This window comes from Lepidothrix coronata, unplaced genomic scaffold, assembly GCF_001604755.1.
Source record: "Lepidothrix coronata isolate B3197 unplaced genomic scaffold, Lepidothrix_coronata-1.0 Scaffold174, whole genome shotgun sequence".
Taxonomy (NCBI): domain Eukaryota; kingdom Metazoa; phylum Chordata; class Aves; order Passeriformes; family Pipridae; genus Lepidothrix; species Lepidothrix coronata.
This window is the reverse complement of record NW_016690354.1, coordinates 932,833-954,187: the sequence shown is the minus strand read 5'-3', so window position 1 is coordinate 954,187 and position 21,355 is coordinate 932,833. Positions and strand designations below refer to the sequence as shown.

General features: G+C 45.4%; 2 protein-coding genes across 5 annotated transcripts; one reads left to right on the top strand and one right to left on the bottom strand.

Moving 5' to 3' along the window:
* Positions 1–193: 193 nt before the first annotated feature.
* On the bottom strand, positions 194–5,736 carry M6PR (mannose-6-phosphate receptor, cation dependent). The gene is made up of 7 exons (XM_017830174.1): positions 5,549–5,736; positions 4,057–4,227; positions 3,681–3,853; positions 3,482–3,591; positions 3,152–3,282; positions 2,496–2,622; positions 194–1,938 (listed from the first exon to the last, which is right to left on the bottom strand). The coding sequence occupies exons 2-7, from the start codon at positions 4,224–4,226 to the stop codon at positions 1,816–1,818; spliced, it is 834 nt and encodes a 277-aa protein (XP_017685663.1). The 5' UTR covers position 4,227; positions 5,549–5,736; the 3' UTR covers positions 194–1,815.
* On the top strand, positions 4,235–18,966 carry KLRG1 (killer cell lectin like receptor G1). Of its 4 annotated transcripts, none has more exons than XM_017830179.1 (6): positions 4,235–4,346; positions 9,040–9,219; positions 13,713–13,805; positions 14,518–14,669; positions 17,264–17,367; positions 18,333–18,966. In XM_017830179.1, the coding sequence occupies exons 2-6, from the start codon at positions 9,102–9,104 to the stop codon at positions 18,442–18,444; spliced, it is 579 nt and encodes a 192-aa protein (XP_017685668.1). In that variant the 5' UTR covers positions 4,235–4,346; positions 9,040–9,101; the 3' UTR covers positions 18,445–18,966. The 4 variants fall into 4 exon arrangements, with proteins under 4 accessions (XP_017685668.1, XP_017685667.1, XP_017685664.1 ...); XM_017830178.1 differs by lacking the exon at positions 4,235–4,346 and adding an exon at positions 5,930–5,995; XM_017830175.1 differs by lacking the exon at positions 4,235–4,346 and adding an exon at positions 5,969–6,124.
* The last annotated feature ends 2,389 nt before the right edge of the window (positions 18,967–21,355 follow it).

Here is a 21,355-nt window from a genome sequence, read left to right as displayed (position 1 = left end):
ATGTGCATAGCTTTCCCTCTTAAGCCCTAGGGGAACTGGAGTGAAACAATGTGGCAGCAAAAACCATGAACTAACATAAATGGATTCATTATTGGCAAGAGTAGTTCAGGCACAAGGCACCACCTTTCAGCCTTGGGTAAGAAAGATACTTTGGCACCAAAGCAAGCTCCTGTTACATCAGCACAACACTTCATAAGGTTTTTTGGTCACTTTATTTTTGAAAGTTGTGTTTTGTACAAAAAAAATTACCTTAAACACCACCATGAAAAACAGTTACAACAGACTTCCTATTTTTCCCATGTTATGAGAAAGACTGAGACTGTAACAAAAGTCAAAGAAAGCAGGAATTGTTTGCCCACTCTAAACCCAGCAAAAAAGCAGGGCTACCCCTTTTCTCTCAATGTCGTTGTTCAGACAGCATTAAAAATACATGAATCTTGTCTGTACTCTGCTGTTAACAGTAGTGGCTTGCTTATTCACAGTCTCTGCCCTCAAGACTGAGGGCAGTTCTCCTGCCAGTCCACAACAGGGTAGAAGGGGATTGCTCAGAGTGTAGCCTCTCAAATAAAAAGCAATTAAGAATCAAGGTGCCAAGTTCCAGAAGGTTCCCCGTAAGTCTAAACCTCAGCTGTACCTGCTTTTCACCAGGGCCCCAAGAGAAGATCTCTCACTCCCAGACATTGGCAGCATGTAAGTACCATCTGCACAGGGCAAGTGTATTAAGACTGGCCTGCACCATGCTTAAGGGGACAGTAATTTATGAAAGTTGACCAAGTAAGTGCAAGAGTCCCTTATGCAGTTTTCAATGTGTTACCATTCTTATCCTGGGCTTCCGTGGTTCCTATTATATAAAAATAAATTCTGATAGCTTCACAGGAAAACCCTCTGCCAAACAAGGAACTTCTGGCAAGCATGAAATCACAATGCTGACAGTGACTGTGCTGTGTGGGCAGTCACCTTGGGAAGCTCGTATCAGAACTCAAATGGCAGCTACCTGTCTCATTTTGTCTTAATGTCAGTTCAGTTCCTTTTCCTTAGCAGCACATCGTTTCCTTTTGCTTCTCAATGATTGAGAAGACAGAGACAATATTTTGACTGAACTGAAGTCATGAGACTATATTTAACTCCTATATCTTTTTAGCATTGTCCCTCTCCAGTCTGAGAGGCTGGCATGCATCCCTTTACAGCTGTTGAAGGAAACCAGTGCATACTTCTCAATACTTTGCCATTAGTAAAACAAAAGACTGCACAGGTGCTAATGCCTCTTCCGCCCCCAGAGTCTGGCATAGAGCACTCTGTGCCAGTTATGCCAGCAGAAACTGTGTAACAGTGCAGAAGCTAGAAAAGCTGAAAATGCATTCAAAGAAAAATAATTCCAGTGTAAACCCTAGGGAAAAAAAAGAAAAAAAGACAAAATATGCCTTTTACAGTGTCAGCTGTTTTAGCACATGGCCTTTTTTCCTTCCCCTTTCTGCACCCATCCATGGCCCTTTTTTCCTCTCAGTGATTCATCTCCCATTCCTGCTCAGTGCTGAAAACTCATATTGCTTTCTTGTTGTCTTTACTCAACTCTCAGCACTTCTACCCCAGCTTTGCTGCATTTTTAAAAACCTAAACCAGCATTATATTTGTAAGACACACCATCAGGGACCAGTGCTGTTCACGTCCAGAGGCATCCATGGGACTCAACACACCGGAGACGGCAGAAGCAGTGTAAAGAAAATCAGAAGTGAGAGAAGGAGAACTGGCTGGGAGGCACCCGGCTAAACAAGCACTGGGAAGATGGGGAGAAAAGAACTCGGTGTGGAAAGCCTATCACATTGGTAGCAAGTGGTCATCCCGTTCTTCTGACTCCTCGCCCAGCTGGTCATCCCCCACACCACGGTACGCGGCTGGCGCGTTTCGAGGCTTGGATCGGCACACAAAGTCACAGCCGTCCTACAAGCACAGGACATGGCACCAGCATCAGACTCTGCAACTGACTCAGCATCCAAAGCAAAGCAGCTCCTGCGACTTCTCTTTTGCTAAGGGATTATGCCTATCGCTGTGCTACCTAAGACATGTCCCCAAAACTTGTCTTGACATAAAAACATCCTACTCAGTCATGAAAGCTCTGGGCATATTGATTAACAGTGTGCAGCAACATCAGGCCAAGGCAAGCACGAGGGATAAATGGCACTGCCTATAATGACCAAGGGAGGGTTTCAGGGAGGTCGGACATGAGTATTTCACAGTCCCCAGGTGAACATTTCTCTCTGGAAAGCATTAATCCCTAAAAAGTATGTGTTCCAGTTATGTAGCAGTTGCAGGATAGTGGCAGGGAATTGGTCTTGGCAAGGATTCAAAAACAGAATACTCAAGAAAAATGAAACAGATATCTTCTTCTTCTGCTTCAAAGTACATCACTCTGGCAGTAGGTCTACCCAAGAGACATAGTCTGCCATTTTCTCCTAATACAGGTGCCAGGCTGGGAATATATAGGGATTTTCACTCACCGCCACCAAATTGCCCAGATCTTGCCAGAAGGCAAAGTGAGGAAACTGCTCCATGCCCTTTGCTCCCACTACAAGGCGCTGGTACAGGAACCCACCAATGATGTAGACTGCAATCAGTGAGGCAAACCTGGAATGCAGAATTAAAATAAATAAATAAATAAATCAAAGCTGAAGAAATCCTATAGACAATCTATTTCAACCCAGCTACCTGCCTCATATTGGCATTAGAGCAAGTATCTGAGCACCACTCAAGAGCAGAGCTAAGGTCCCCAAATTATCGATTTGATAGTATAAATCTTTTAGCAGCATTATGTGAAGCAGTGCCTCTAAGCACAAACACAGAAAACGAGTCAAGACTCCTAGTCTGCATTCAGAGCTCTAGCAAAGAGCCATTATACATTTTTAGGAAGTCGTATCTCCATGTTTAAGTGCATTTGTCTGTAAGCTATGAAGGAGACTCTTTACAGGGAACAGAGCAGCCCTGCATCATGCTTAGAGCAAGAGCTTTTGTCCAAAAAGCTCAGAGGCATAGTAACATCTAATGGTGGTTGTGGGTAGGTATACTACAATTAGCTAGTCTACTATAGCATTTGTGAGGTTTCTAAATAGCACTGGAGATTATGGCCTAGGCACAAACAGCTCTTCCAATGACTCACGTGATCAGTAGAATGGAGCCAACGCTGAGGTGGGAATTCTCAGCTGGACAAGCCACACTGCTGTCCATCTCAAAGAGGTAGAAACATTCCTGCTCCTTTTCCCGCTCTTCAGAAATAATGCTGAATGAACTCTGTAATTTGGAAAAGTTAAGTCATGTGAAAGCATGCCCAGGCACATTGAACTTCACCAGGAGACAGTTTTATCATTGCTGGTGCAGCTAGGCAACAGATACTAGAGGACACCTTGCTGGCCCCTCAAAGCCCTTCTGCTTACAAACAACTACTCGTCTGGCAGCCTCCTGATCCTCTCCCACCTCATATGTCACTCACCGCCGTAACTCCTCGCTTGCAAGAAATCATTATCACAGCTCGTCTCTTCTCACCACTGCAGTGACTGCCATATGAATCACCTCCTTTATAAATCAGCATGATCCAGTCACCTGCCAGGAGAGAAACATACAGGCTGCAAATCCAGATCAGGAGGCAAAAGGCAGCTGCTGAGTAAGAAAAGTGTGGAGTGGAATCTTACTTCCATTGAAGACCTGGGTTTCATTGATTCTTCCTATCACTGTGGTCTTTCCGTTCTGTCTATCTGTTTGCACCAGGCCACCATAATCATGAGAGGTGCTGTTGACCTCCCTGCACACCCTGAATTGGTAGACGTAGTTTTCCGTTTTGCCTTTCTCCACAGTCACATTAAACCTGCAGCAGGGAAAGGACAGAACAGACAGCCCATCGGATTACAAAGAACAATTCTCAGAGCAGCAGGCACTTCAGACCTGCCAAAGTCAGAGTCCATAGAGATGGGGGAGCCCATTTTGCAGTCCTACCCCAAATCTTCCCCTCCTCCTGGCCCAAGGGCTGGCACTGCACAGCCTCGAGGCCTGCAGGGTGTTGTACTGTACCTCATGTGGCTCAGGGGCTCCAGTTTCTTCAGCAGGGCTCTTTCCATTTGTGACTCACTGCTTTCATCACCAATCACATCACAGCTCCTCTCTTCAGACTGCTCAGCCCCCGCTACAGCCAGGGCCATAAAGACCAGCAGCAAGGCAGAGGTATGGCAAGGTGATGACATCCTGGACACAAGCCACAGGGAACACAGAGGATTAAGTGTTTCAGCCCCCTGCAAACTAACTTCAGGGTCACAGAGTCAATGATTAGCCACTTCCTCAGTCCTGACTGCAAAAAGGAGAAGGTGAAGTCTAGAAACAATTCACAGTTCCCAAGAGACGCTAAATCTGAGTCTCTTACCTGGCCAAAGGCAATTCATTTGGCCCACTTGGGACTCTTTTCTGAATTTTCCCTTGGGACCTCACAACGTTTTGCTGCTGAGCACACTAATTAGCTGCCAGACCAGAGTCCAGTAGGCTGAACATTGGAGTAATTTTCAGGCATAAGCCACTGTTATTGCATTGCACCGAGAAGCCAGTCAGCAGAAAATTATTTATCAAGCCTCTAATCAATCCTTTTCACAGATCTCATGTAAAGAGCTCACAGGAAAGACCCACTGTGATTAGTCAGGCTCTGTTTGTTCAAGTGGCTTAATCTTAATAATTATCTTTCTAGTACTACTTTAGCTGAGAATCTGAAAGTGTTTAATACTGCTAAGCTGCAACTTCACAGAAGTTTTCTTCTGTTTACACAAGGGAAGGAGGAAAGTAAGACATCCTGTGTGAGATCCAAGCAACGAAGCTGTAATGATAACAATAATAAAATCTAGAAGACCTGGCTTTCAGGTTCATGTTAAAATCACATACAAAACATTCAGTGATTGCACGAGCCCACCAGCGCGGTGCAACAAATTCTCCTGCCGCAGATTTTGGTAAAGACCCACGTGCTGGTGGAAGGCAGCCGGGAGACCCTCGATTAAACAATCACCCGGCTGCAGACGGGCACAGAACCCATCTGACTGAACCCAATGGTTTCCCTGCATCCCTACCGGACACTGCCGAGCCGGGGCTCTGCTTGCCACGGGGGCCAGGCGCCAACACAAGGTTAGAAACGCCTAAACCACAGAATCGGTCCAACCTCCTCGCACAAGCAGGGCCGTCCTAGAGCACAATGCACAGGATGGCGTCCAGGCGGCTCTGGAATATCCCCAGTGAGGGAAACTCCACAGCCTCTCTGGACAGCCTGTTCCAGTGCGCGCTCGCTGAAATGAGGAAGCCCGTGACACGAGGGCTCGTGACTCGTCTCTCCCGAGGCCACAGGCAGGTCCCTGCCCCCAGCACTGGACACGGCTCCTCCCGGGAACCTGCCGCGCGCCGCCGGAAGCGACCCCGGCCGGGCCCCCCCGGCCGCTGTCCCGCGCTCGCCCCTGCGGCTCCCCCTCGCCGTGCCCCGCTCCGCACCGTCCCAGCCCCAGCGCCAGCCCCAGCCCTAGCCCCGCGCACCCACCTGCGGCCGCCCCCGCGTCCTCCCCGCCGCGCACGGGCACAGGCGCCGCCGCCTGTAGGGAAGAGAGACCCGCAGGTCACGGGTATCCCATGCTGAGCGGGCCGCAGAGCGCAGGCACGGGCGACACCGGCCTCCTCCACGTCCCAGCCGGCTCCCTCGCCCGCCCCGCCAGCCGGAAAGAGCGTGGCGGAACTCGCGCTGCCACCAATGGGAGCCCGGGAGCCGCCGGGATCGCCCGCCCAGGAGCGGCCCCGCAGCGAATGGAGCGCGGCGGGGAGCGCCGGGCTGCGCCGGGCCCCGCCCACTTCCCTCCTCCACCCAATGGGCGGGGACTGGACGGCGCCGGGGCCCCGCCTCCCCTCGCTTCCCGTTCAATGAGCTGCGAGGGCCGGCGGAAAGGGCGAGCCCTCGGGGGGCGGCCCTTTGGAGGCAGTGGGAGGGAGAGGGGTCAGTGAGAGGCGGTGAGACGCGGTCCCACGGGGTGGTGGTTGCCGGGCTGCCGGCTGGAAGTCACCTCATTCAAGTGCGTTGTGGCTTTCCCAGCTGGAAGTCGCGCTCTTCCCTCTTCTGTCTCCGGTACAGCAGCAGGCAGGCTTCCCGGCGACAGCGCTCCCCTCACTCCCGCTGCCGGAGGCAGTGGTGGTCCAGCAGTTTGTCCTGGGGCTTTGCCATCCCCACCGGGTGCCTCCAGAGTGTTAAACGAGCGAGGGGTCTAGACCAGTTCACAAAACTGCTTTGTGTCCTCGATCCTTCTGATTTTGTCCCCACTTTGTATCTCTGTGGTAGACTCTTTCCAGTACGTCCATGTTTTGTTATACTTTGGAATGAAGGTGTCTCTCCCAGCTCTTGCAAGTTTTGCCACTGCAGAGGAATTCCAGGTCCAGCTGGTAGTGCACAAGGGTGGTGGACTTGAGCATCTTGGGTGCGATTCATAAAGCTATAAATTATTTGAGACTGGCCCATTTAAAGGACATTTATCTCCTTAAGTCATGCTCCCACTGCAATGATAAGAGAGTCCACTTTCCAGGAGTCTGTTGCTGGAAGGGACAGTTGTTCCTTGTCAGAGTTCTGAGGCTTTTGCATCTTTTACTTAAGAAAGAAATGTGGTGTTTAGTGAACTTAGCAACATGCTAGAGAAGCCACTTGTTTGAGAGAAGGGGGCATTGTTGGCTCCTGGAAAACTGATTGATTTAGTCCTGCTATGATTCCACTGGGAGTATGGCACAGCTGCAAAAGTCAGACTTATTTATTCACACTTAGCTATTAACTGTGTGTTGCCTGCCCACCTCCTACAGGTGTGACTGTTCCCTCTCTACTTCCTGTTGAAACTAAGAATTCAACTTACTGCTGATATTTGAGAAAAAATGGTAAACCACATCCAAACAGAGCTCTGAATTCTTTCTTGCCAGCCTTTACTTCTCCAGTTCTTCACAAATAGCGCTGTCTTTATGGTCACTCTGGCCCTGTAGGCAGCTGTAGGGCCTTTTCCCCTTGGTCTGGGCACTTAGGCTCTGTCTGAATCCTGTTCGCTTCTTTTCAGCCACACAGATTGTATTCCCAGCTAAGTTGCCCTTACGAGTGTAGTAGCTCTCTGGGCTTGAGAGCTCTCTTTAGACTTCTGTATTATCCACTCAAAGCATTCAGGAAAGACTTTCTTCCTCTTCCTTCTGTCTTCTGCTTTCTCTTTCCTTTCAAGCACAGACTCTCTATCTTGCTGTCTACAGGCTCTACCCATGATTGCAAGGAATTCTGTGGGTGCTACATGCCACCCTTAGAGGCAAGTGGAGAAATTTGCAGAAATATCCAGTTCATACCTTCCTAGACGTGTGCATTGTAACAAATTGGCCACAATACTGTATCAAACTAAGCATCCTCCCATGCAATCATTTCTCAAATTTAGAGCATGTCACCAGGACGCATAACAATCATCCCTGTTGGGAATAGCAGTCATCTCAACTACTTACTTGAGGATGCTCAAACAATTCTGGTAAATTACATGTACTGTGCTGAAGACGTGCACCCTGAGCCTGGCAAACATCCCCATTCTGAGCATGAAATGAAAAGGATCAGAATCTGGATTAAAACAAAAATCAGCCAACTATGCAGCTAAGAGGTTTCTCAGGATGCTAGAAGCATCAGTAGTCTCCACCATAGAATCAAAGAATCTTTTAGACTGGAAAAGACGCTTAAGATCATTGAGTTCAACCATTAACCTGACACTGCCAAGCCCACCACTAAGCCATGTCCCTAAGCTTCACATCTGCATCTTTTTTAAAAACTTTCAGGGATAGTCATGCAACCACTTCCCCAGGCAGCTGTCCCAGTGCTTTTGGTGAAGAAATTTTTCCCAACATCCAATCTAAACCTCCTCCGGTGCAACTTGAATTATTCTCATCAATGGTCAGTACTTCAAAAGAAAAGTATCCTTACCTGTTATTGCTGACCACAGAGTCACAAAATGATTGCATTGGGAAGGGATCTCTCAAGGTCTCTTGGTCCAACCCCCTGCTCAAGACAGGCCATCTACAACCTGGTCCACCTACAGCCCAGGACTGTGTCCAGACAACTCTCTATTGAGGGAGACACCTCAACCTTTCTGGCCAACTTCTGTCAGTGTTCGATCACCCTCATGGTAAAAAAGCATTTCCTGATGTTCAGAGAGAAGACCTTCTGTGTTTCAGTTTGTGTCCATTGCTTCTTGTCCTGTCACTGGGCACCATTAAAAAGATTTTGACTCTTCTTGTAACCTTCCTTCAGGAATTTATGTACATTAATTAGATCCTCTCCAAGATGTCTCTTCTTCAGGCTAAACAGTCCCAGATCTCTCAGCCTTTCCTCATAGAAGAGGTGCTGCAGTCCGTCATTTTTGTGGCTCTTTGCTAGACTCTCTCCAGCATGTCCATATCTCTCTCTGCTGTTAAGGTGTTGACTCAGAGAGCTTTGAGGGATGCCAGCTCTCAGTGTCTGCCTTGTGTCACGAGCATATTCACACTGGTATTTGGTGTAGAAAGAGTTCCTAGTAGAAGTGTTGAGAGCTTTATAAGGCTTCTTTCTCAAACCCATACTGTCCACCTCTACTTCCCTTTTGACAGCAGCTGGGCTGCCAGTTTGCCGTAACCATTGCTTATCGCACTTTTCATCTTGTGCACATGCTATTCACCTTCTTAGCTTGTGCTCTCGTTATCCACCTGCTTCTGACCTTGAGAGGAAGCTCCTCAGAGCAGCGCACATCCTCCCAGTTACTGCATCAGTGTAACCATGCCCTCTTGCATTGGCAACAATTAAAATACTCATGACCTTGGTGATTAATCACCTTTTCCACCAGCAGTTATTCTTAAAACATCCTTCATCAGATTAGGAAATGGAAGTTACTGCAGTTACACTGCTTTCCATTCTGTTGTAAATTTGGTTGTCTTGAGCAGCTGGAGATGGAGGCTGCAACTTCACATTACTTGTCTTTTGAATATAGCCTCAGGTTTCCTGTTTTGCAGGCGTGGAGCCCTGTTGTTAAGCAGCCTGACCGAAACATCTTGTGCTCACTCTTTGCTTTGGCATGGAGGGAAGCAGATCAGAAACTTCTGCAGCTGACATGAGTGAGGAGGTAACGTATACTTCTGTCAGATTCTCTCAGACTTCTCCACCAAGGGCCAAAGCTTCACAGGAAAAAAGAGGTAAGAAAGCCAGGTGAGGTCAGTCAACAAAAGATTTTATTTTGAGTGCAAGCAAGATCTAACAGAAACCCTCTGAGCTGGCCACTGATTCGGAGTGCCAGCTTAGGGTGCTGTTGCTTTGGTTCTAAAATTACTGTGAATATTTTAATGTGAAAAAAGCTGATGGGTTAGAGACCCAGCATTGTCCCCCTCCCTCTCTGTTTAAGACCTCTTTCAGTGTCTAGCCTGGGCATTCAACCCAGGCATCCTTTTGTCCTCAAGAGGTTTAAGGTTGTCTGCTTGTCAGCAATAAGAGATTGTGAGCAATAGTTCTTTGAAGGGCAGGCAAGATGTGAATACAGATAAATTAGAGGCATATGGTAATCAGAGATCAGAGAGAGAAGGCATATGATATCATCCAGCCTCTCTCCCCTGGGGCTATTCAGGATTCTTTTGTAATAGATTTTTTTTGTTTTCTGTGTTCTAGTTTTATATACCTCCCAGTGAGCAAGTTTTCAGCTTTTGCCTTGAGACAGTTCTGCAGGGCATCTTACTATCAGGAAGATTTTCCTAGTGCTTTCCTTAAATTTTTTCTTCCCTTATTTTCCCTCCATTACCCCTGATAGGCCTTGTCAGTGTCACATTGAGCAATGCCTCTGGCTGCTTAGTTGAGAAATGCCACCTTAGAAGAGTGAGATTTTGCACTGATGGTCATTCTTTGTAAGTGTCTCCTTGCAAAATATTGAAGGGGTTGGAACTGGATGATCTTAAGGTCCTTTCCAACCCAAACTGTTCTGATTCTATGATTCTATGAAATGCCTGTGTACTTCAGATGAGTTGTGTTGCATTGGCTGCAACACTGATGGTTCACCTTAATTTTTTTCACAGTTGTTACAGCAGAGGGGCTCTTACTGTGGGATACAAGATTTTGACGCTCTGATCAAAATAACTGAATATACCTGTGGTGGTTACTGCTGCCTGGTCACTTGCTGTGCTATGGAAACAAAGCCAGCACAGAAACCCCCAAGTTTTCTCTAGTACTCACATTTGATCTGCTTGGAAAGCAGTCTTGCTTTTGCACGTGGTTTCATCTGAAAACACAGCGACATCTCTTGAGATGTTTGCATTTTTCTTTTTAATATTCCTCCTTTTCACAGTCTTTTGTGTACCCTCATCTTTTTGAGGTAAAGTCAGAGAGCCTAAAATAAGGAAGCTGATCTTTGAACACACTTTCTGTGTATATTATTTGATTATTTCTCAGCTCTCTTCAGCATGCAAAGGGTTCCTAAGGAGCTCAGTTCAAGTACCTTTCTTTAGAAGATCTTTATATTCAACTCTGTCTCTGCCTTCATCACTTTTGAGAGGCGTGCTCTCAGGCGTTTTTTCTCTGTTCAAATGCACACCCTTGCTGACTTTGTAGTCATCTCTGTGGCACACTATCACGGACATATAGATCAGTCATCTGATTAAACAAACAGGTTTTGGCTCTTACGAACTCCTCAAAAACAAAGAGTTGCCCTGGTTGTGTCTTCTGTTTGGCTTCCACAGAGTCTTAGATGTGCTGCAGTACTAAAATGTCAGTCCAGTAGTCACTTAAGACAGTGTTAGCCTGGGTGATGTGTTTGTCATTTCCTTTTTTCTGCAGTTGGTCTAAAACAATAGAGAACTGCTCTATTCATTGCCTAGAGGCACCAGCTCGGGTGCTTGGTGCTGACATTTAAGGATTAACTGTTTCACAGACTGTCATCCCAGTCTTGTCCTGGAAGTAGTTTTCCCTAAAATCAGTTAACAGTTATCTGAAGGATCCAGGAGATAGCTTCTTTGGAGAGGCAAGAGAGGAAGGAAAACAAGTGCAAATCCTCAGAAATATGACCTCAGAACCAAGAGATATGTTTCAACAGATATTTATCCCCTTTTACTTAGTTTTCAGTTGCAATCTGCAGAGAAGAATCTCCACCCTATCTGTTATCCTTAGGCTGACATTCTCTTGAGGCTTATTCTGATGACAAAACCCAAGTCACCAGAGATACAAACTTGACCTTACAAGAGGAATAGAGAGCAGAGTCAAAGTTCAAGTTCCAGACTCAGTCCAAGTCCTTCAATTCTCCCATTATCTCCTTGTGTGAAGCCAAGGACTACATTGTAACTGAAAAGTCTTTCTGTATTTTGTAACTGAAAAGTCTTTCTGTATTTTGTAACTGAAAAGTCTTTCTGTATTTTGTAACTGAAAAGGGGTGGGGTTTTGTTATTTAATAATGAGTTTACAAAATAAGAAATGTTGTAATTTTTTTAACTATGATTGGGCAGCTAGAAGCCCTACAAGCTTCAGGAAACATGACAAAACCTTTATCTTAGAAAAGATCTTTATACCAAAAGAATGATGCTTACAACAAAACTCCCTCATGCTCTCCCTTGTTACCTTAGAAACTTCTTCTAGTCAAAATTGCAGGTCTAAATATATTGCTAAAAATGAGAAAATGGCCTTAACATTAGTGAGCCTGCAAACTGCTCAAGATCAAAATGAATTACTATTTATTAATTTACTGATTTGGTCTACTTTCTGTATTTGACAAAGCTTCCAGCGTTTAAAGGACACATTCTAGTTTTTTAAGTGAAGTCCCTTTCCCCTCTGTTTTAGTGCTGGCTTTCTTTGTCTTTCCCATGCTATTCTTGATACGTGATATGCGTTTGTTTTCAGCATCCCCCAAGAGATCAAATGTGTTTCTTTGGGTCTTGTGACATGACCAAGAGAGAAGCACCTCAAATTTCATGAGATCCAATGGGGACTTTGTTGCTGGATTTGGGTAGAAGGCTCTGGAGCATCACAAGAGCAGGGTGTAATACATAAGTTAACTGCACATTTACTGCTTTAACTTAGAAAGTCCTGTTTGTGCTGCTATCATATTGAGATTAATAAAACAAGCAAACCAAACTCCCCTGGAATTCATCTGTGGCCGTGTCATCCTCTCCTCAGTTGGGGTGAGAGGAGATTTTAGTGGTGGGATTTCAAATGTTTTATGGAAAGTGAATGCCTCTCAGGTCAAACACAGCTGCAGGAGATGACAACGGGAAAGCAACATGCAGCCTGGAGGTTAACATGTCCTACTGGACAAGAGCAGATCTGTAGGAAAAATCCTTGCTTTCAGTTTAAGAAAATGGCAATAATACCTCCAGGACAAGGAAAAATGCAGCAAGAAGTTCTTTATTGCAGTGCTGGGTGCAATCCTAAGTCGCATAGGCCTAGAAGCACACCAGCCATTTGAAACGCGCGGCTTTTGTATTCTCTTGGTTACATAAGCTGTTACATATTCAGTGATTTCCAGGTTTTTTACCTTAAAAGGTAGTTTCTTGGACTCAGGAGGGGGTGTTACCCTCCCTCTTGATTGATTTGTGACGTACCCCCCTCCTCCCCCCGTACGTTGTGCAGGGGGGTCTCTCCGCACACAACGGGTAACCACACCACAGAGGGTACATTTTTGTTTTTATACTTTTCCCTATTCCCGGCCACAAAGGTTCCCTGGTGTCAGGCCCAGACAGGACCTTCCACCTTACAGCTTTTACAATACGCCTAAAAAAACCCTTGGAATTAAATGAAAAAAAAGAAAACCCCACCCCTTTCTGTTTTCCACTAAATTCATTTGCTTATAATAAAACCAGATTATTTATTTCTCATAGATCTCTACATGTCAGTCCTAACCAGCCCTTTGAAAGGAAGCTGTGCTGGACTACAGTGGAGGCTGCCCCAAGGACTCACTCTCTGCCACTGGCAGCAATTGAACAGCAGGTGGTGGTGGTGAAATTGTAGAGGGACAGACATTCCAAGGTCTTCAAGGCTGGCTCTCCCACCCTGCCACCCCACCATGGAAGAGGCAGATGAGAACATAGAACTGACTTGGGAGTATCCTGGGAAGATGTAACATGACCATGTGCCTAAGCCTGTGAACAGGATGCTAAGATTAAACCTGTTGCTGTTGCTGAAAGAGCTAGGGGAAAAGCTTTGGGTTTCTTTTTACATTTAATCTTGAATACGGTGGCTGTAGCAATACAGCTCTGTGTTTCCACCCCAAACTTCAATGCTGAGGCAGGAGCGGGTTTGTTGGGAGGCTCCTGCCAGCACAAGGCTCCACATGGTTCCTGAGGGGCTCCAGCTGACTTGTGGTGGGTGCTTTCTCTTCTGGGGTCAGCCACCACAGGGGTCGGACCAGCTGTCTCTGTGGCCAGGAAGGGGCAGAGCTGTGGCTGATCTGGAGATGGGCACCTCCTGAGATGCTCAGGCAGGGACTGATTGCCCCAAGCCCAGCTGAAGTGAGACCCTGGGCCAGTGGGCAGGGGCATGGGGAGACCCCAGGTAGGCTGGGCAGCGGCAGTGATGTCAGCCATGTGCAGAGTGTAGACAGTGTTGCTCTAAAGAGTTCAATTCTTTACGGAAATGTGCTGGACAAAGCAAACTGTGTAAAACCATGGTCAGTTTTCATGTGTCTCCTGCTCATTGTGATTTCTTTTCTCTTTTACAGCTCCCCATCTGTGGTCAGCGGTTGTGCTGGGCTTGGCTATAGGCTTTGGGATATTGAGCACCTCCCTAGTGATTGCTTTGATTTGGAAGATGAGTAAGTGCACAAGGCATTACTGAGAATGAGCAACAAAAGCAAAGGACTGGACACTTATCTAAGTACTCCATTATACGGGGTTAAACCAGAAGCTATTCTAAGTTTCTACCAGCCTTATGTACCCACTGCCTATCCAGAATATTTTGAAGAATATATTCCTTGTGCAGACCCCAGGCAACCCATTTCAAATCCTGTGGCAAAGAACAGTGAAACATATTGTAAAGTTTTTGTAGACTTGCCAGCTGTAAGTACAGTGTTAAACTGTAGAACAAATGTGTAAGGTCTGTTACACTTCTGCATGCATGCAGAAGGTGCTAGACCATGTGGAGGAGCCGACTGTTATCTGCTTAAAATCCATTCACCTGATGTGTGGCATAATCACAGTGTACCCACAGAGTGTACTCTGCTTTCAGATAGCCAGTTTTAGTTATTGGATGTCTGAGTAGTTCAGTGGAAACCTGGGGTGGGTGTGTGTGTGTGTGGGGGGGTGTGTGCAAGCACGTGCTTGCACCAGCATCAGAGTGCACGTGACTATTGTAAGAAGATTTGGAAATTGCACAGAGAATCTGTGTTTGTGCATTGTTATTTTCAGATGCTTGTGTTTTCTGCATTGCAACTGTCCAGAAGAGTTGCTTTTTAGTAGGTCCTTGCTGACAAATGTATTTCTGTTGGTTAATGATAGAGAAAAGCTAATATTTTGATTTTTTTACAGATGACTCCTACCCACACTGCCCTGAAGAGTGGGTGGCCTACAGAGGGAGCTGCTACTCCTTCTCCAAGGAGGAGAAGGACTGGAATTCCAGCCAGGTATCCTGCTGGTCACAGGGAGCTCACCTCCTGGTCATCAGTGATACCCGGGAAATGGTAATGATTTTCTTACTCTTTGAGGATCTCCCATTTCCTTGCAGATACTAAGTGATTGACATCCAAGCAGTGTTGTCACTTCAGCAATATTTTGGCTTTAAATGAGAGGAAGGACTTATAACTGATGTTACAGTGCACTGCCAGTTTCAGTATACACCTTAGAAGTTTGCAGGAAGCAGAGAAGCAAAGGGGAGAAGGGAGACATGAGGGTCACTCTCAGCTACTCAGAATCATCCTATGAAGAATGTTAGGAGACAACCTTTTCCACTTCTCCTCTCCACCTCCCCTCCTATCCTCAATAAGGCTGACTGAGTGATTACAGGAAATGACTGTGACACTAGGCAGTCATGTACTCATCGCTCACAAACCAGTACGTCCCCACTCTCAAGGAATGCTTCCTTTTCAAAAGCTGTGCTTCTCCTCCCTGCAACTGCTCCAGCTCCTCCTGCTCAGTGACCCATCCCATTCCCCGTGTTCATGCATGGATATTTCTTTCTCAATCTGTTTTCAGTGCTTACTTCCCATCTCTGCCAAAATACCTCAGCTGTGCTGGTGAAAGGAGGAACCAGCTGTTCCTCTGCAGGTGCCCACCGCGGGCAGGGCATGTATGGTCACTAAAGAAAGGGGTAATGCTGATTACTGGGGCACTGAGGCACATCTGCTTAAGTAGAGCAGAAGCCTTGATCTGGTTTTGCGCAAGCCAGGGCTTATTAGCTTGGGTCCAATGAACGTGGACAGCTTCCAGTCCCCGGACAGAAGTTGCATTGTATGATGTTCTGTGGGGGCTTAAAAAGCCAGGTCTCTGCTTGACTGGGAGTATGTACCAGGCTTTCACATTTGCTTAGACAAATCCAGACTCCTTAAGAAGTAGGCATCTTCCCCAGGTTACCCGTTTTTCTGCATAAAAAAAGCCTCCCTGGTCTGGCTGCTTTCTTACTACCATTTCTGCTGCTTGAGTGTTACCCATTATCCCTGTTCAGACTTACCCATCTAAGTGAGACTTTCCTAGCTATCCATGCCTTATGCTGCAAGGACTATGATTGCTCAACCTCTGTGTACCAGGGAAGCGCGGTTACCTCCAAACCACCAGCAACACCCAAGTAGTTCCTCAAGCTGCTCCTATTCCCACGACTTTACCAAGCTAGCTTTGTTAATGCTTCTCTGTGAAGATGTCTTCCCTGAAGCTTTGTTATGGCAGCAGGAGATAAGGATGGAGCCCAGCCATTCAACTGAAAGGTTGCTGTTCTTTGGTTTCATTGCAAAGGTGGACAAGAAAAACTTATCTCTCCTGACTTTGTCTTTTATTTTTTTTGGAGGGAAGGGAGGGGCAGGGGATTTACTTCAGGGCTAAGTTTCTGTTGCAGGCTTCACCTTTTAACAATAAACAAGAGTTAAAATTTAGCCAAAAGGAAATGAACATTGCAAAAAAGTAAGAGGAATGTTTGTATAAAATTTGAAGAGCTTTGGTCCTGGGTTTGTTACTCATCTGTCAGTGCCTGCACTTCCTGCTCTGCCCTGATTTTACCTGTAATTGTTAATACTTTGTATTAGCTTGCTAGCTAGCTCCATGGTAGAGTGTTAATATTAAATCTAATAGCAAACATTCCTACATAAAGTGTGTAGGAAACTCCAGGAGATTGAGGTGCAATTCATAGAATCATAGAATATGCTGAGTTGAAAGGGATCCATCAGGATCATTGAGTCCAGCTCCTGGCTCTGCTTGGGACAGCCCCAAGAATCACACCATGTTCTTGAGAGCACTGTCCAGAGACTTCTTGAACTCAGACAGGCTTGGTGCTGTGATCACTTCCCTGGGGAGCCTGTTCCAGTGCCCAACCATGCTTTAGGTGAAAAACCTTTTCCTGATATCTAACCTAAACCTCCCCCTACTCAACTTCATGCCTTTTCCTTGAGTCCTGTCACTGGTCATGAGAGCAAAAAGATCTGTACCATCCCCTCCACTTCCCCTCGCAAGGATGTTGAAGGCTCCAATGAGGTCTCCCCTCAGTCTCATTCAGGCTGAACAAACCGAGTGACCTCAGCTGCTCCTCATACGGCTTCCTCTCCAGACCCTTCAACAATCTTATGGCCCTCCTCTACATGTCTCTTAATAGCTTAATGTCCTTTTTATATTTCGATGTCCAAAACTGCCCACATGACTCGAGGTGAGGCCGCCCCAGTGAAGAGCAGAGTGGGACAATGACCTCCCTCGACCAGCTGGCGATGCTTTGCCTGATGCCCCCCAGGACGAGGTTGGCTCTCCTGGCTGCCAGGGCACTCCTATTCAACTTGCATATTCGACAACAGTTGTTTCATATATATTGCCCTGAGAAATGTCCTTTGAAGAATCTCCCCAGGACGCTGAAAGCATGCTTACTTCCTTGTGAATGTACACATAGTTTTTATTCCAGGCATGATTTGCAAGGCTGATCTTCCTGAATAGAAGGTGTGGGTAAGCATATTGTCAAACACTTAAGGAACAATAAGGCAAAGGGATGTATCTTGCTTTCTGTTCTCTTTACTTATCCTGACCTCCATTCTCTGCTTGGCTTTCATTAGTCATTAGTCACTTGGTAATTCATCATCATTTCTAGGATCTGTTCAAGCGTATTCAAACAGAATGTTTCTGGATTGGATTGAGGAACAGCACAAGCTCTGGATGGATTTGGGAAGATGGCTCCATATCCAATTACACCAAGTGAGTTTCATTCTATTTTAAAAACAACAGTGCTAATTCAGATTGCCTGTTGTTCCACAATACCCAGAGTTCCTACTCCAGATCTCAGGACCTTTCTTCCTGGGCAGATTTTCTTCTTCCTGTCACCTGAGCACTAAGCTCAACATGGTCTGCTTTTTACTGCCCTGCACCTTGTAAAGGCATGTACCTGTGAAAACCAGGTCTAATATTAGTATTGCACTCTCTACTTCCCTCCAGCTGCTCAGACAAAGGATTTTATATACCTGCACCACCCACACAGATGCTCGGTCAGAAAGGCATATGGCTTTACTAGGTTTAGCCACCTTGCACCAATTCTGTCAAGTGCTGGTGTCACTGGGTGTGAGGACCCTGCCCTTTGCCGCTGCACTGGTGCCAACCCACATCAGAACCTTAATTTCAGCTCAGTGTCTACTTGGACAAAACTCAGCATTTTGCATGAGGGAAAACATTTATGGTTTGGTCCATTGACTTTGCCTGGCCTTTCCTTTTTATGGCAGTTAAGACAATCAGTTAGTTTCTAATGCCTCTCCAGCAAGGAAACTCACCCAAGATCTCACTGTCAGTAGGTCAGTACTCTAGGCACTTGATTTAGTTCCCTGCTTAAATCCAACTTTCTATTCTTACAAACTCCTTGGAGGTGATCATCTTTCCATGAAACACTCAGCACTGCCATTCTCATGCTGGTGGATATCACTGCCACTGCAAGGCATCATGTTTATGTTTCATTCTGATTTAGGTTCCACAATGGCAAAATTACTTGGTAGTAGCGGGAAGGTGGGTTCTTTAGTGTACATTTTATTTTCTAACAGCTGCCTTTTGGAGGTTGGGTTCTTTCATTTCCTCTGGGCTACACCCTTCACAATCAAATGTTTTTTGTTTCTTGCCTCCAGGAGACAACCTCAGCATTTTCTCTCAATCTCACTTCTGTTCTGTGTCTCTTGCAGGGTCCTCTCTAACAGCCATGTGCAACACTGTGCTGTCCTGATGAAAGGTCTTTTTCATGCCTCCAGCTGTGAATTTCGTGCTCCATGGATCTGTGAGAAATCGCTTAGATAAATCCTATGTGCATTTTCATCTCATAACAATCTCATCAATGGTATGAATTGATCATTGTCCTGCAAACCAAAGCTTCACATAAGAGCAATGACTTGCCTTTTCCATACCATCACAAAGGTGATTTGCCCATAAATGTTGAGTTATCTTCAGTGGTAGATCTGTTCTCAGTCCGCATGTGTTAGATTGCTGCTGTTTGTGACCAGGTGAGACCTTGGACATATTCCCTGGCCTAGTCTTTCCCTATTTGTCCTGTAAGAGCAAACAAAAGCTTTATCACAACAGGTGTCTTCAGATCTTTGAGGGTGAGCTATCAATTTTCCTTCAATTTTGAGGATCAGATTTCATTTCCATTCCCTGCATCTCCATTGTCTGATATCAGAAGGACTGGAAAAATGAAGCCTGATATTCACTGACAGAAACATATAAACAGATTTTTCCCAGTGGCAGCCTCTCCTTTTGCATCCCAGTGCTATGAGGGGGAGAGAAGAGGGTGAAATGCAACTACAGCTTCTGTAAATCCAGCAGAGAAAATAAACATCTAGTACTGCACTGGACCAAAAGCGTGTACCTGTGCCATTACTTCTCTCTGTTGGAAGGAACTAGTTGCAGGCCATGTTTTATAGGCCAACTTTACCAAACTAGTCAAGAGACAGGAGTCAAAGGTATACAGTTAATTGTGTGAAACTGAATCAACCAAGAACTTGTTTTCCTCCCCGTTTCTGCACTTTCATACTGCAGAGAGAGGAAGCAGTGGACAAATCCTTAATAAAGGAACTTTCAGTTCAAATAGAGCAGAGTCAGGCTCAGAGTTTGAACAGCATAAAACCACAGCGAATATTAAGGGTTGGACAGTAGATTGCATTTCTGCACAGCTGGAAAACTTTTTTACACACAGAGATTTTGTTCCAAAAAAGGAAGAGAAATTTTATTAATTTTCAATTTATCCTCTTTATGGTAATATATTTATATTATATTTCAATTTACTATTGTCAATTTATCCTTGGTCCAGAATTGCAGTCAGAGCAGTAAGTCTGACAGGACTGCCTGATGGTGGATGGTCCTGATGCAAAGTTACTGCTATTACCCAATCTGAAGGTTTGACTGACATACAGGGTGCTGAGCCCATATGAATGACCTCTGAAGCACACGCAGCAACCATTGGCTGCTCTGAACATCCACCTCACTATGCAGATATGATGTGGTGCACAGAAGTGTTTCTGTGGGGATTTCCCAAACAGAAAGCCTTAAGCCTTGCCTTGGCGAGCAGCAGGTTCCTGGTAGATGTTCTGAGTTGTGTGTTTGTTCTGGCAAAGATGGGCTGGAGAAATGGATTGACAGGAACCTTGTGAAGCCCAACAAGGAGAATGTCAAAGTTCTGGAGCTGGGAAGGAACAGCTCCATGCACCAGTACACCATGGGACTGACCCACTTGAAAGGAAGCTTTGCAAAAAATGACCTGGGAATCCTTTTGAACATCAGAATGAATGTGACCAGCAGTGTGCCCTTGCTGCAAAGGAGGCAAATAGTGTCCTGGGCCACATTAGACAGAATAATGCCAACAGGTTGAGGGAGGTAATTATTCACCTCTACTAAGCACTGGAGAGGCCACACTGGGAGCACTGTGTGCAGTTCTGAGCTCCTCAGTACAAGAGAAACATGGACATACTGGAGAGTCCAACAGAGGGCCACAAAGATGATGAAAGGACTGGAGCATGTCTCCAGCATCTATGAGGAAAGACTGACACAGCTGGATGATTTATTCTAAAGCAAAGAAGGCTGAGGGGAGATCTTATTCATAGAATCATAGAAATACAACAACCGACTTTAGCATTTCAATTCAGACTCCGTACAGTTTATATTTGCTTCATATTTTTATTCTGACTGGAAGGAAATCCTTACCAGCTACCAGTGGCATTATCTTCCATCTACTTAACAGGATGTAACACATGAAAGTGTCAAGGCAGATGAAGACAAACATACAGATCTTAGCATACTCAGCTAAGTGGATATCTGCTGAGCCTTGTTTAGGGTTTACTGAGCTGAGAGTCTTAAGGTGGGAATGTTTCCAGCAAGGATGGGTCTGTTTTTCAATAACTGTGCCTGAAACAGTAAGACCTGAGTAAACCGCAGTGTACTAGGAAGTGAAAACTTTTTTTCATCTTGGATTGTCTGGGTTACTGTGGATGAGTCATTTTGTCTGTGCTAGAGTCCATTCAGCTATCAAAAGATGGTTGTCCCTGACTCCTAGAAAGTTGTGAGGTCCTACAAAATAGTGGTGGAGACTTTGCCTACTTTGTCAAAATGGTGGTGGCATCTGCAGAAGGAAAGCTAATAGTTACTTTACCAGAGAATCCCAGAGAAGAAACAGCTTCTTATATTATCATGACGTGTAGGCAAAGTGAGCGTGTCTCTGAGCTTGCGTAGTTTACCTTGTCAATAATGGAACAGCTTTGCCTCCCCTAGGATTTTACGGTGAAGGGCATATTATAATTTATTATATAATAATGACTTATTATTTTAATATATTAATACGTTAATCTTTAGCTCTTCAAATGTGGGCTCTCAATCTCATCCCAAAGAGATGTGCAGGAAATGTAAGATAAATAAATATATTAGGTTGCCTCAAAAGTTGAGCAGTCTTTGAAGGGAAAGGATTTTCAGCTGTGGATTTTACTTTCAACAAAGCACGTAGCACCTCTCTGGGTTCAAGTTTTTGCAATGCTAAAGCAATTTGGAGCAAATATATTCAGTTCCATGAAAAACAGTTGAACAAGTATCTTTGGCAGAGCTTTTAATCTTCTATCTAGAGCATGTTGATATAGTTGATTGATACATACTGATTTTCTTGGAAGTAAGTTCTTTTTGTATGAACTCTGTAAGCCATCATGAACGAATACTGGAGGAGCATGAC

Bases quoted from the DNA above. Each gene is read 5' to 3' on its own strand.
- M6PR (XM_017830174.1), bottom strand. From the start codon at position 4,226: ATGTCATCACCTTGCCATACCTCTGCCTTGCTGCTGGTCTTTATGGCC. The intron at 2,623-3,151 runs GTGAGTCATTGG...TCTGCATTCCAG, and splicing joins GGCTCCATTCTACTGATCAC to GTTTGCCTCACTGATTGCAG. The intron at 1,939-2,495 runs GTGAGTGAAAAT...CTGTGCTTGTAG, and splicing joins ATCTGGGCAATTTGGTGGCG to GACGGCTGTGACTTTGTGTG.
- KLRG1 (XM_017830179.1), top strand. From the start codon at position 9,102: ATGGAGGGAAGCAGATCAGAAACTTCTGCAGCTGACATGAGTGAGGAG. The intron at 9,220-13,712 runs GTAAGAAAGCCA...TCTCTTTTACAG, and splicing joins AGCTTCACAGGAAAAAAGAG to CTCCCCATCTGTGGTCAGCG. The intron at 17,368-18,332 runs GTGAGTTTCATT...TGTCTCTTGCAG, and splicing joins TCCATATCCAATTACACCAA to GGTCCTCTCTAACAGCCATG.